The sequence below is a fragment of the Pleurodeles waltl genome, chromosome 12 (genome assembly GCF_031143425.1).
Source record: "Pleurodeles waltl isolate 20211129_DDA chromosome 12, aPleWal1.hap1.20221129, whole genome shotgun sequence".
Classification (NCBI taxonomy): domain Eukaryota; kingdom Metazoa; phylum Chordata; class Amphibia; order Caudata; family Salamandridae; genus Pleurodeles; species Pleurodeles waltl.
In genome coordinates, this window is record NC_090451.1 from 436,485,679 (window position 1) to 436,501,473 (window position 15,795).

The 15,795-nt window shown below is 41.6% G+C and overlaps 1 protein-coding gene across 1 annotated transcript in view; it reads right to left on the minus strand.

Moving 5' to 3' along the window:
* Nucleotides 1-15,795, minus strand: part of LOC138267779 (fatty acyl-CoA hydrolase precursor, medium chain-like) — a 410,618-nt gene that overhangs the window by 94,485 nt on the left and 300,338 nt on the right. The window contains exons 9-11 of the mRNA XM_069216979.1: nt 13,111-13,251; nt 10,793-10,879; nt 4,620-4,767 (exon numbers count right to left, since the gene is read on the minus strand). Of these exons, the coding sequence (XP_069073080.1) occupies nt 4,620-4,767; nt 10,793-10,879; nt 13,111-13,251 (376 nt within the window). The remainder of the gene's footprint in view (nt 1-4,619; nt 4,768-10,792; nt 10,880-13,110; nt 13,252-15,795) is intronic.

Below are 15,795 nucleotides of genomic sequence, written 5' to 3' on the forward strand. Positions count from 1 at the left end.
TTGAATATTATAGTTTGCCAAAATACGAATGGAATGCATCTTACAGGAAGTACAATTTTGATTAAATAGCAAAAGAGATTTGAGGGAAAGAAAAATTGGGAGATTTTCAAGCAAATAATTGCCTCTGAAAAATCAGCAGGAAATAGAGTACTGCTATGGCCCTGGTACTCCTATACGCCAGTCTGCTTCTGTTTAATGAGCAAGCTAATAATCTTTTTTTATGGGATAACAAATATCAAGTGTAAAATATTTGCAATGAGTATCAAGTCTATCACGGCTAGAGCTTTCCTTGATCCTACCAACCAACTGTTGGTTAATTCTCAGATGGAAGAAGAAATGCTGACATAATTAAGTAGCATCTTTAGCTACAAATGTGCTAAATGAGTTGTTGAGAGATCTAATTTCACAAAAATGTTTCTGAAAACCAGATTAATTTGAAAAAACAGACTTAAACAACATAAACCTCTGTGATCTTGTTCTAGCCATGTGTATTTTTCAATGTGTCCTTTCAAATTATGATACATGTTGATAGGTAGCGCATTTGCTTTACTGTGCTGGTTAGCTGTAGGCATTCTAAAGGAGTCTATGCATATTATGTTTGGGCTTCATGATGTGGATGATTCTGCTTAAAGGAAACCTACATAAGCTGGATATTTAAGTGTGGCTGATATTCCTCTGCCTGTTGCACTAGCCTCTGCAGCTTGAAGAAGCATTTTTCACTCAGTGGTTTGCAGCTCCGAGTAGTGCCAGGCATGCATACTCTTGCAGGTAATTTTCATGCCAATAAAGGTAAAGTGCGGAGAGATGGGCCTTGTTGAGGCCCAGGGCCTGTTCATGCCATTCTAAAAGAGAAAATAACTGAACACCCACATATGTGCCTTCAAGCAGAGTTTCCTCAGTCTAGGGCATGGCAATGGTAAGGCCAGAGAGTTTAGAGCTTCTGGCACTGCTTAGCAGGCCCTTCAGAGCAAATACTTTATGGGGCATATTCACAGTGAAACTATGATCCCCATTTATCAATTTTGGGTTAGACCCGCCTGCCTCATTTACCTTAGCCTGCTGCAGCATTTATTACAGTCGACGAGTCTATCTTAGTCAAGGGAATCAAAAAGTTGGCTTTATAAGAAACTGGCAGAGCCTGCCTCACTACTTTTCTCTGTCATAGAAAGCAGATCCTTTGTCCTCCTCCTTATCTTTTCAATTAATTTCTAATTCTTTGCAGGTTTCTCAGGTTTCCTCACTATAATCATTATTTAACACGTGTATCAGGCTTCATGAGTACCCTTAGTAAACATTTTGAAATCTTAGTAACTTTTCCTTATGATACGCATCTTATACTGAGGCTTGATAAACCCTCCTCAAAGAACCAAGAAAGGGTGCAGCAGCCTCTCTACCATCTTGCTCTGGCTCAACCATAACTTTTTTAAGGGTAAATAGTTCTAAAATAACGTGCTTCTGTTAGGCTCTAACTGCCTTGGACATCTACTTGGAAGCCGTTGTTGCAGGGACCACCTCCAAAGCCAGATAAAAAGTTTAGGATTTTGGCTAGACAAGGATTTGGCCCTTGGTCTACACATAAATGCTACGATTGTTGCACATTTTCATCAATTGAGGCTTATTTAGAAAATCTCTGTTTTGTTCCTCTCCCAAGTGAAACCCTTTCTTGTTCATGCCTCAACTGATTGGAGAGCCCACATAGTCTTAGAGCTGAAAGGCACTTCTTTTTTTTGTTTATTTTTACAAACTGATACATTTTTAAAACCCAAGCAAAGCTAATGCTTTGTTTGTTAATGGAAAAAAATCAAAATACATGTGTGTCCCTTTCCTGTCACAACCCCATGTGCACCTGTTGGCTGCATAAACTGTGAGTAAAGCAGTAGCATGGTTTGAATGGCCAGCTCATCTTTCCTGCTTACAGAGTACTGCTAAAGTGCTACTTGGGAAGACTTAAACTTGGAAGTGGTGGTGGGGCTTGGAGGGGAAGCAGGGATGTTTAGAGGTCAGTACATGACAGAACTCTGTAGGACTGCCTATATGATGGTCCAGCTCCATGCCCTATCTTTCCATGTCCAAGTGTACTTCTAGAGAGAGTACAAAGGACAGCTCTGCCCTTGTGCCATGTTCTCAGCCAATAGTCACAACCCGTGAACCAGAACCTTTTGCACCTTACGGTCAGAAAATTGGTCATGGGCAAGAGGTTTGTTTTTGTCACCACTCCATGTGCAGAAGGAGCAAATACCAGGGGTCAAACAACCCATGTATATGCCACCTTCCAGCCCGACATGATGGAGAGTCTGCAATAAACCTAAGGGCAGTTGTGTTCAAACTTTCCTCAAGGTTGAATATCAGAATATTGTATCCAGAAATATTGTCTGAAGTAAATATAATGTTCTAAATAAGATTATGAATATATTCTCCCACTAGGTGTAAATTTTCTATTGTCTTCAACTGGGCAATATCACTGCATCTAATATTTAGGAAATACAATTTATGGCAGGCAATATTCTTACAATTTCATTCCAGTATCATACTTCCCTAAAGGACAAGACCTAGGCCTTCCTGGGCAGGTTGACCTAAATTATGTAGGTGATGGTCAGAAATATGTGTAAATATGATTTGCTTAATATTTTGATTCAAAGGGACATGTGGCAGGTGGCCACTGAGGTAAGAGCAGCATTGAATACTTTGCCAGCCCTCCTTATGTAGTTATTGGCCTTGCCCCACCATTCATTCTTGTGATAGAAGCTGCTAAAGTAGCCATGTGCCAATTATAGGAGGACACTAGTGGTAGAGGCTGCTACGGTTGATCTCTTCTGTACTCTCACAAGCCAAATAACAGGGCAGAAGGATAAAATAGGAGCAGCTCCATGGCCAGCAGTGGAGGTTTGCAACCTCCTACCTTCTCATTCAGCCTGCTATGGAAGTGTGTTGTCCTTGTTCAGGTTTCCTAAACTGCTCTCATATGCTTTCCCACCCCCTAGTAGACAAAAAACATCTCAGAGAGTTTCCTCTTGAGATGGAAGTCTACTTTAAGTTGCTAGGGGCTCCATGTCTTAAAGACTGTGCATGATTGCTCTCTGCAAAACCTCAACCTCTGAATGGAATCTGCACACAGGGTTGCCACTGCTACTCTGCTGTCCGACTATGTTTTGCTATGTGTCTGGGGAGCCCAGTGGAATCTCTCTTTTGGGCAAACACGCCAGAACCATTTCATCCAGGCTGGACTTTGGGCACCTTACTCAGTAGGTTTATCATTTTCATAGTGGAAGAAGACCTGGAACTTTCTGTGCTTGCCATATCCCACCAAGAGAATACCTAACACATGCTTCAGTAAGAGAGAAAGGATTAATTTAGGGTAAAGCAGAAATGGGACATCTGCCCAAAATGTAAGCGGTCCACCCATCTCTGCAATCCCTTCACCTTGTTTAGAGTATGAGAAAAGTTGTGTCTCTAATGGAAGAGCAAACATTGGCTCTACCACAGTGGGCAGCCTTTTGATAAAGTTAATTATAATGGTAATAGCCTCAGTGTATCTGACCATTTAAAGGCAGTACCTCTGACCATCATCCTTATTGTATGACACTGTCAGTGGATCCATGTTGATCTGGGTCAGAAAAACATATGACTGTCTCAGGATTGGGAGAGGTCCTTCTTGGGGGTTGGGGGAATTTGCTACAGGAGAAGTTGAGATGGAACCCCATTATGAGGCTGTCTTCAGAAGTAACATAGATGACAGCATTTCAAAATGTGCTACTGTGGCATAGGAAAACAGCCACTACATTCTATAACTACCAAGGAGGTACCCACTGTGTTGCATGAGCGAAGTGGTTTATATCTGAAATAATGGTAGGCTTCTCTAAATTTGGCATCCTTCCTGGCACTTGGGTAGTTAATTTCCTGCCTCGGTCAGAATGTTGGAAGTCAAAGGGGAAATCAACGCATAAAGTAGTTATTTAAATTAGGATGGTATAACAAGAAATTCACCTGAAATTATGGGCATCTAGTCTACCCAGCATTGGGTCATCAAATCCTCATTTAGCATGCAGGAAGATAACTTTACTGGTCCTGGTGCAAGAGGAATTATTACAGAGGTGCCACCTAATTAAGGGTGGTCCCTCTAAATTCATTTTACTAAAGGCACTGATGTCTGAGACTGCTTCCATGATGTTTGCCCATAATGTCTCCAACTGGCAGCCTTCCTGTCTAGCTCTGCCACTGAAATCATGGTGATTCCTTAAAGAAACATAAGAGTCCCCCATATGAGAGATGACCTCTCACAGTGTATGAGGTGATTTATTATGCAAGTCCTGAAAACTGACCCCGGTTTTGGGGGCTTCAGGAAATGCTGCCACAATTTCTCATAAAGCAGCAACTGCAATGTATGCCAGACTTTAAATATTCACCCTATTCTGAACTGGCTGTAGAGTATACAATATTGACTACTACTTGTTTAATTTTACATACGCCTAGTACTATCAAAGGTAGTGTATGACATGGGTTTTGCAAAGTAAGATGGCAGACACACCTGAGATAGTAAAATGTGTTTATTAGGATGCAACAGTAGCATAGATTGTTTTGTGAGTTCTAGATGATTACTTTGTGACTTGCTGCAGACTTACCTCTGTGATACCTGGCTGTTTTTACAGATGGAAAAACAAACATTATATCTGCAACCATTTCAAAGTAAGAATCTCTGATTAAGATGGGATCTTCTGTGTCACCCAGATATTCATCAACTATAAAATGAATAAATTCTGACATTGAGCCCTATAGAGATGGGAACAAAGAGACACTTTATGGTTAAGACAGTTGATGAGTCTGAAGAAAAAGTACTTCTCTTTGGAGTAATAAACACAGAATAACTTAGTTTTTGTAAGCTTTAATTTCACTTTCACATCCACTTGAATCCCTCATTTGTTGTATGCAGATGAAATAGGTTACCAATGTATCTACTAATTTAATATTTAAGCAAATCATAATGTAATATTTGGCAAAATGGTATCAACAAACAGAATATCACCAGTTTTTACAAGTATTTTAACAGAGTTTCAGGTAGATGTTCGTATCAATAAGCTATAAAATGTGTTAAAATATGTTGGGGCTATTCAATGACCACAGTCCTGATTTACTAATCTTATTCCATAGCTTAACATAATCACAAGACTGCTTTGAACAAGAAATATCAGCCTCAGGATTAGCTGTCTTAAACCTCTCAAGACAGGATAAAACCCTCAAAATATTGGCACCTGTCTCTGCATTAGCAGTTAAGGTTGCTGAAATCCTGGGGAAATATAACAGTTAAGGCTCTTTATTAAGGTGAATGATTTTAGAAAGATGTGTTGCCATCATTTATCTTAGTTCTATATATCACATGCATGAATGTTACACTACCTCTTGCATTGTTTCAAGCTTAATTCCCAATTCAATTTGTGCAACTAAGATCAAATAGGAAGCTTAGAAAGTGGAACCTACAGGAGCTAATGCAGAACATATTCATAAATCCAGTTACAAGCACCCACATATTAACATTGTGAAAACTATGCAAGTAAGTCTGATTTATCTGTAGATAGTTGCCTAAGGTTATTTGTGAAACCATGACCATTTACAGTGGTGTTGCACATGGTGGCCATGAGGATGGCAATGCACATTTATGGTTTTACAAGCCTTCTCCATATTTTAAACCTATTATATGTACCTCCTTGGAATTTCAATAGAAAGCTAAGTACGTTTGTAAATGGTTTGTGACCTAAACCCAAATCCCATCAGATTTGCTGAATGTTCATGGGAAAGGATTTCTCCACCTCAAAAATACACTCTACAGCACAGAAAAAGAGGAACATTTGTTAATGCAAGTGAAAGCATATGCCAGTATGAAAATGCATCAAAATATTGTTTTTTGTTTGTTAAGGACTTTAAACAGCTAAAGCAAAACATGGGATAGGAAAAAAATTATCCAGATTAACAATAAATTGTCACTGAGACCTCATTCCTTTGTGTTTTTTCATCTAATCATAAAACCCCAGATTGACCAATTTCTGAGCCAACCGCAAAATGTTGAGATCCTGGATAATGCAGTCCTCCAAATGAATAACAAAATTAACATAATAATGATTAGACAGATCCAAAGAGTGGAAAACCCAAAAAGGTAACTAGAGCCAGATGTAGCAACTTCCCAAATTGCGACTTGCAATTTGCGAGTCCCTGCGACTCGCAAATTGCAAGTCGCAATTTGGGATGCAGAAAGGTGTCTCAGACACCTTCTGCGAGTCGCTATGGGGTTGCAAAGACCCACCTCATTAATATTAATGAGGTGGGTCGCAATTTGCGACCCCATAGCGATTCAGGGCACTCACGGACATGGAGGCCTGCTGGGAACAGCAGACCTCCATGTCCGTGACTGCTTTTAAATAAAGCAGTTTTTTTTTCCAAAGTGCAACCCGTTTTCCTTAAAGGAAAACGAGCTGCACTTTGAAAAATAAACCGAAACCTTTTGTTTCGGTATTTTTCAGGGCAGGTAGTGGCCCGTTGGACCACTGCCTTCTCTGAAAAATTATTTTTTAGGCAAGACACAAAGGGGAAGGGGTCCCATGGGGACCCCTTCCCATTTGCGACTGGGTTACCATCCACTTCAAGTGGATGGTAACTGCGAGTCCATTTGCGACCGCTTCGGTCGCAAATGGAATTGCATACCAGTGTGACTCGCAAATAGGAAGGGAACACCCCTTCCTATTTGCGACTCAGAAATGCATTTTGCGAGTCGATTCCGACTCAAAAAATGCATTTCTACATACCAGATTGGCAGTATCGTGATCATTACTCAAGTCCTCCAAGTCTCCAACTCTTTGTTCGACCTGAGAGATATGAGAAAGGAGTTGTTAAATGTTAGAATGGATTTGTCCCAGTTGCTCATTGGTTTTTCTAAGAGCCTCCTCCTGTGCCAAGTTTAAATTCCCGAAGCTCCTTTAAGATCTGATTCAAATTCACTTCAATTGATGGCACTGCTGAGGAATGTACTGACGGAGCTTATGGTGCTGCTCCCTCTTGAAGCTGAATATTTACTTCTGTCATCAAAGAGGCTCCCATCAAGTTCATATTTCCATTTTCTGGCTGATTTCAGGAGCAACAACTCTGCCTAATTTGTCAACATCCTCAGGGGCATTGTTTTAATCATGTGCATGTAGCACCACTGGGTTTCTTGTAACGTCATTGTACTGTCTGTATTTCAGGATTGATATTGCCAATGCCTGATATGTACTTGTTGTTACCAATGCTTGTTGCACTATATAGTTGTTTTCACCAATGCTTGTTGAACACATGTGACTGTCAAGTCTTCCTACATCTAAATGTGTCAGGGTCACTTGTTTATTGGTTGCCAGGCAACCACCACACCCTCAAGGTCTCCAGGGAACAGCTGCCTTGTGTTTCCAAAAACATGAGTCATGCTGGCTATAAATACACTTGCTGTGCACATGACTCTGCTTGGTTTTCTTCCTGTCTGGCAAGGAAAGCCCTCTGCACTCTGGAATCCCCTCCAGGCCCCACTGCTGCCCTCTTGACTCGGCTGGAAGCAAAGAGCCTCAGCAGAGATTGTATGGAACAAACACATTTCGGTCAGCTAAGTGAAATATGCTGCCTGGAATCTGTTTGTGTTGAATATTATAGTCACTTTGTTTTTTGGGGTGAAAACTGAGACTGATTGCACTATAGCCTTCTTGAAACTCTTCTAAGGACACAAACATGGTTTATGATTGATGAGGATTGAATAACAGATTTAGCGCGGGCCTTGTCAACTTTCAATTTGTAACTGAGACGGAACTTCACTATCCTCCACTTGTTTATGTTTTGTACTAATAGTGATTAAGCAGTTCAGTGCTAGGAATACTTTATGTGTAGGTTTACTTGCTTTTGGTATTGAACTTGTTTTATGTTGTAGTTTTGCCATAGAAAACCTAATGTGAAAGCGCAGATCCATGAACGAGACTTGCAGAACTTTCTAATTTGTTTAGAGACATTCAGATTTTGATACCTTTTGCATATATTAATCTTTGAGTAAAGAGAAAGGGCCAAATTGCTGATATTACCAGGTAAATGTGCTGAGATAACAAGACTAGACAGATTTAATGAGATCAATGCATGCCCTTCTGAATGCTGTTTAATGAGACCAGCGTGTGCGTTCTTGAATGTTGTGAAACAGTCTCTTAATTGCAATTAGCTTCACCAATACTGTCATTCATCACAGAAAGGCAACTTCCAGGGGCTCCACTGACAGTCCTTCATAAGCCAAAGAATGGCACCCGGATAGACCTGGTGAAAATGAGTGCAGTGTTTCTTTCTATCTTTTTCCAAAACTCCCTTCCCCTTTGGGCCACCTGTCGGGGCTCTGGGTGCAGTCAGCAGCACCGAGAGGTGCCTCAGGTTGGAAGAACAGTCATCGCCCTGCAGACAGCCTGGTTTTCAGGTGAGTGGCCGCGCCACAACAGCTGAGGGGTTGGGGTAGAAATTGGGGTACCAGGATTCTTGGAGATATCTGTCAGATTTTCACTCTGATGTTCCCCTAGACCTAGTGTTTGGGCTGCGACTACAGTCTCTCTTAATAATGCTTTTGGATTTTCCATCGTAAACAAGGGGTATGTCAGTTTGTCTTTGGAATACTGTAGATTGTGGGGCAGAGAACTAGGAAAGACCTCTGCTGCATTCCCCTGCGACCTGAAATTACTTTTGTGGAAAGTGCCCCTTCCTCCTATCTGCAGGCAGACTGAACCGGAGACAGGTCCGGCATGGTAGAATGAGAAGAATCCAGACGCTGCTGACTCACTATCAACATGTCCTGTTGAGGTCTTGCCCGTACCAGCCTCTTTTCTGAAATTACCTGCAATACATCCTTAAATTATCAAGCCTCAGACCCTTGGCTTGCTGCAGGGTAACGCCAGCTCTTTAAAAGTCTTGTTTGATGCGTGCATTGTCATTGATACGAAATCTGGAAATCCATTTAATTTTCAATTGATTACTTACTCCCTCTGCTTCAGAGTGAGCTTGGGAATGGCAGAGGTTTCACGAGAGGGACACAATCTGCACCTATGGCACATAGACCGCTTCTCCCGCACTTCTCGATCCCCTCCACCTGCGACTGGATCTAAAGTCTCCACCACAGGCTGCTTCAACCTTTTTTTACTTTGCTTCAATCCAGTTAATATCTATTGTCGTTAACTAATTGTATCATCCCAGCATAGTGATAGCTAGCTAGTTGCAGCTTATAACTTGCTTGTTGCCCCTACAGGGCCTTTTAATAGACTTCTGTTCACTTGTTCAGTGATTACAACAGGTTTTATCCTGCTTTCGCCACATTGTTTGTACCAAGTTGCATCTCCTAGTCCAACTTATTATTTGTTCCTTGGGACTAAAAAAAAAATTTACTCTGCGGATTCCTATATTGATTCTGTGCCCCACTTGCTCCTGCTCTTTCACCTCCAAGTTGCCCTCCAAGTTCATCAGGATTCAAAGCCTCTATAAGCGTGAATACAAATAATACCGCAGAGCTCTAAGCCCCCATAAAAGCTACATGTCTCTGGGCAGACCCAAGCTTGTACAAAAGCAGCGACAACAAAGTTACCACAGCTCCAGCTTCCTCTCTTTCCTTCTTGCAACAGAGTGCTCCCGGAGCTCATCAACCAGTAAGGACCACAAAAATTCCATGAAAAATCCTTGTCCCGCACGAAATCACATGGCGCTTTTCCATCCTATGCAGACCCAACTTCAGCTCTGATGCGCGTCCCTCTGGGGATTGGCCATCTTGTTGTGCCTCTTGCCGTTCACCTTGCCATCCCCTGGCACAGAATCAACCACGGAGCATGAATGGAGTTCTACGTGGCCTCCCTCCACCATAACACGTTTTGTAAATCTGCTAAGTTTGATTCACGTCAGCTCAATTCCTTTATTTCCTCAACTTCAACTTCACTTTGCTTGCTTATTTTCTTTGTTAATTATTAGTTAATGGCTATGCAGAAACCTATTCCTTAACATCTGAAGAATTTCCGGGGCTATAAAAATACAATCCATGGCCTGAGCGATGAAAGAAATTAAAGCGATGGAGCTGCCTAACAGTAACTCTGGGCCCACCTGCCTTTCTCATTTACCCCATGACACCTTCCCAACACCCTTCCTCACAGCTAAAGGTCCACCCCCTAAAGACTCACTGGCAACCTTTGCTCCCAGCGGATTCACAAGCGAGGCAGGGTGAAACTGGGCTGGGGGAGGGGGTGGACGAGGGTTGAGTGCTGTCAGTGGAGCAGAAAATGCCACAGAGGGAAAAGCCTGACAGAAGCACGTCTGTGCTGCCATTCACTGCTACTGACTGCTGCGTGAAAACACCTGCAGAACAATGCAGGCCGTTGTGCTCAGGGGCACCGGTGAGTATTCCTGCTGCAATGCAGGCAGTACAGGCTGTCTGCCCAACTAGCTGCTGTGGATCCTGACTGCCGCCTCGGCACTCCCCATGGTCATGTGAGGTCGCACGGTCTCTGCCTCTATTCACTTAAACAGTTCTGACATCTGCTGCTTCTGCCTGCCAAAGGTAGTGTCTGAAATTAACAACATCACATGTGGTTTTTGGTGCAGTGAACACCAAAACCTACATGCTATTCTCCAAAAACTTAGAATATGCAATAAATATATGGCATCTATTATACCTGGCCACCCTTAATGAGCTCCAAACTGTTTTGCAATGTTTGAAAACCTCGGATTGAGTCATCTTAATGTAAGAAACACAGTGACGTATATTAAACAAGATTCTTACCAGTAGTGGAGCAGACATCTGGAGGAGTGATTTGACAGTTTCTCTGTTTAATCCTTCTTTCAAAGTAGTTTGAGATATATTCATTGCCTGTGGGGAGCAATGAGAGAAATATTATAAAAACAATAACAATAATAATAATAACAATAACAATAATAATAATAATAATAATAATAATAATAATAATAATAATAATAATAATAATAATAATAATAAATATACTCTTTTGCCAAAGTATTTCAAGGCTTACCCAAATAATGTGCGTAACAAATAGCCCATTATGTTACATTTGTTGCACTAAGATTTTAAAATATATATATTTTTTAATGAATAGTCCCAAAACCTGGGGTTATCCATAATGCTAGCTGTGACCACCCTTCCTTAACCTAGTAGGTCAATTCATGTGCATTGAGTCCCAGCATCCAGTGAACAGGAGTCTGCCGCATTGTCACCAGACAAAAAACAAAAATCATGTTATTCCACCACATGGGACTCCCACCTTTCCCACAATGAGATAACCAGTGGGTAGATCACCAGGCCACTTCCAGAAACTTTCTCACCGCAGTGCAATTTTCATATGAAACATTATGAGTGTAAAGGTGGTGTATTGAATGAAGGCTCTCACACTGTCATTTTGTTGGGTGTTTGTATATCTACTAAGAGCCCTATAGTTGATGAAATACATATACACATATTTAAATCCAGACTGATCTTTCAGGAGTCTTGGCATACAACTAACGTTCTCAGTTGGCATGAGATGTTCAGGTAATTTTTTTGAAATACCTAAAGACTATTTATTATATGGGGGGGGGGGGGTTAGTGCTAGGATCTCTGATAATCCAATCCCTGAAAGGAATTTATAAAAGGGGCAGTTTTGTAAATGTTTTTTAGAAATAGCCTTAGTAGGTCAAATGGACCAACTGAGTTACTTTCCCACAGATTTATGGGATTTTGCTCTTTGTCTCCCCTTTAGAGGGTAGTAATAATTTTCCACTTGGAAGCTAGAAATGGGATTTGGAAGAAACAAGGGGTGCTTCGAAGAGGGTAACAAGTGTAGAGAAAGAAAGAAACCAGGTTCAGTTTAGAGGTAACTTTTTAGTTTACTGGTGAAATTCTATCAAGAAATGTGTTGCTCTGCTGGAGGTTTTATTTATTTGAACTATCAACAATGACAATAATTAAGAAGCATAAGCAATCTGGTAAGTGGCTTGTTAAAGATTCTGCAAATGTAACGTGATTCTAAGACATAAATTGCGGCTTGGATTTAGATTATTTATATAGGAATAAACAAACATGGATTTCTTGGGAATTTACATATTAAACTTACATAGTCATATGCAAATTATTAAAGAGAGGCTGGCAAGAAAATATAACTGAGTAAGCAAAATATGGTGAAGCAGAAAAAGAGCAAATGATTTTAAATATCCTTCTTTGCTCTGTTTGGTAGTGAGTTTGTCGATTTCAGACAGCCTTTGGAGAAGCCAGCATATAATTCTGAAGCTAGCTGGGTAAAGATTATAACCAGCTACTTTAAGAATTAAGGTCCTGAGACAGTGGAGCTAAGGGTCTATAATGTAGAGGCATATTTACAATTGATGACTTAAATAATATATGAAAAGAAGAATAAATTAATAAAACTGAGGACATCATTGAGACCTGAGGGCACACTGAATGCTCTTCTAAAACAAAACCCTTACTTTGGATAGGACTTTTTCTCCCAGCATTCAAGTTGATTTCCAGGACTTGACTGCTTCCCACTCCTTGATTGAGTTGCACACTGTACTGGTTATTAAAAAGGAAGAGCATGGAGAGCCAGATAGCTACAGACTCTCCTCCTCATTGATTCTGCAGCTACCAAATGTATTGGAGCTCTTTACATAACTACCAGTTACTTGACACAGGGACACATTCACTTTTTTTCTAGGCACATGGAGATTAAGTGATGTTGGCCTGATGCAGAGACTTGAACCTGGTTCCCGAGTTCTAAATTTGGCAGCTCTGGCTGTTGCACCACATCCTTTTCCCCTAATTTATTTCTGACATTGATTGTCTTCCCTCCATTTAGTAATGCTTCATCACTTAATAATAGACAAAAAACAGCCAGAAAGCCCTGTGGCACAACACCCAGATTAGGTTTACATTTGTCAAAGGGTAGTACAAACGGTACTTAGACACTGCAAACACTGGCAGTTATTTGATAGGCCAGCAATAAATTACAGATTTTCTATATGCCAGAAAATAGTGGGTTTGGACACAAAAAAATAACTTGGTGTTCAATTAATATACAACATGTGATGTTGGAAATGAGTAATTAGTCTTACAATGGGTATAATCCATCCTAGCTCATGGTTGTTGACTCCAATTATAAAGGGAACGGGGTTGGACTCCAGATCAGACAAAATATCTTCAGGGTTCTTCAGGAAAAACACACCATCAGTCACAGCAGGGACAACCTGAGACTTCTAGGTGGACAAAAAATATTAATTTTTAAAATATTCATTATTTTTAAGCAATTAAAACATTTGATCCGATTACAATTGAACATCAGACAAATCCATTATTTAAGAGACATTTATTGAAGTCCACCTTCACTCCCACTATAAACAGTATTTCTTAGTTGTCCAATGAAACATGAATAAAGGCATTTACCTGGTATATATTACTTTATTGATTTAATTGTGTACATTTTGAATTATCTCAAGGAGATTACTTTTTTTTTTTATAATCAACTTTACTGAGCTTATTAGTAACGTAACAGTGGTACAAGACTTCACAACAAGTACAGAAAAGTACATTCCAGTCATCTTTCGTGATACCCATATGATGCATATTGTAGGTTCATGATGTCACTTTATAATGTCTGGTACTCGGGAAGCATGAGCCTCCCCATGTCACTTGTTTCACTCCACCTGGCCCAACCATTTACCCCTTACTTATTTATGCTTCGACAAACAGCCTCTTGCTTCATATACAGGCTTCTCCTGAGTCGCACACCAATCTAGGGCACTGCACCATTGTGCCAGAGTGGGGGACTGGGGCTTTTCCATTTCAGTGCAATATCACATTTGGCTTATCTGCACAGGAGCCCCCAGAACACTCGAACACCCAAAGTAGAAGGATCAGTTGGGTGTCTGGGGCCTCCCACCGCAGGACCTACTTTTGCTTCCTCACTATTTCTGCCCAGTAGTTATGGCTTATAGTAAAAGGGCCATACTGTATGGTAAAAGTCAGCTCAGGATTCTGAGCATCAAGGGCAGTTAGAGCTGGGGAGAAGCCCTGCATGGCGTAGCCTGATGGGAGGAAGGTAAGTGCAGTGTAGACAGTAAATTTGTACTAGTCTCAATCTGGATGAAATGGTTAGGACCTGTGTGGCCATTAGAGCATCGCCTCAGCAGACCCAACCAACATTCCCAATGTCTCCTAAGTTGGTCCAGGGTGGGAGAGGCATTGATAATGAGGGTGCGGTAGATATGCGATATTCCTCTCTTCCCCAATGCACCCATCAGAATTTTAGCCTCTACTGGGCTGAACTCTGGTATGGGTTCTTCAGTTGTAACATAAATGGTGAGTGCATGTCGGAGTTGTTGGTATTTGTAGAACTGTGTGGGTCGCAGGGAGTAGGTTTCTCGAAGTTTCTGAATGGAGCATACATGGGACCCAGACCAAATATCCTCTAAATGTGTAATGCCAATAAAGTCCCATTTCTGGAACCCTCCAGTATAGCCACCACCCTCAATGAAGTGCCATGCCACAGTGGGGTCTGGAGTGTGGGTTTTGCCTCCCAGTGTGTTTGTCAGAGAGGAGCTTGCCAATCCAGAAAAACTGCCCGAGTCACTTCAGGTAGGGTGATGGGTATCGGGGAGCCAAAAAGCACTGCCATAATGTGGTAAAACCCCTGAGAGATATCTGTTCCAACTGTTAAGTTGGGTACGTCCAGGCCTCAGTTATTGATCACCAGGAGCTGTGCCACTAGATAACTGAAGTATAGTTTTGTTGCCCACAGTCCCCCATGTTGGCAATCGGCCAGAGCCAATTGAGGCCTAGAGTTGCTCCACAGAAAGGAAGTGGTTAGTCTAGCCAGGGTCAGGAACTAGTGGTGTGGCAAATGGGCTGGAAGATTCTGAAAGACATATGAGAAACTTAGAAGTAGCATCATTTTAGATAGGGCTATGCTTCCCATCACATTCAACGGGAGAGTTTTGCAATGGAGGAGGGCTGCCTTTGCCTTCCCAGGGACCTGGTGAGCTCTGAAAGGAGGGCAACCCAGATCCCTAGGTTTCAGAAACTCAGACAACAAATAGGAATTTCAGATTGCCATGCTACACAATCACTGGACTTGTTCAGCGGTACCAAAACCCATTTGGCTGGGTTTACCCGTAAACTCAATGCTTTGCCAAAAAGGGGGAGGATCTGGAGACAGCAGGAGTCTTTTGTCATGGGTCAGAAAATAACATGTTGTCCACATAGAGCGCAATGTGATCTTGAGCGTAATCCCAGTGCCAGCCCCGCACCTGTGCGTCTCATCTGATAAGTCAGGCTAATGGTTTCATTGCCAGGGCAAAAAGAAGGAGAGGCTGGGAAGCCTGGTCACGTCCCTCGTCTAAACGGGAATGCATCTGATAGGACTGCATTGACCTGGACTCCTGTAGGGTTACAATACAGCACCTGGACAAGTCAGCAAAAATGTGCCCTGAAGCTTGCTCTTAACAGCATTAGCTCTAAATATCCCCAGCCCACTGTGTCAAAGATCTTTTCAAGATCTTATCAGCAGTCAGGCTAGGTTGGGTGTTAGGAGGTGGTCTAGAGCCACATGGAGTCATCGGAGCCATGTCTCATGCTTCTATGAGCCATAAAGCTGCCCTGGTCCAGATGGATGAGTGTTTTAATTGCGTCTTAGGCGGGTGGCCAGAACCGTAGTGTAGATCTCCACCTAAGTATTAATGAGTGAAATCGTAGAAAAGTCAGCGCAGAAGGTTGATGGGGGAAGTGTTTTTGGAATGACTGTA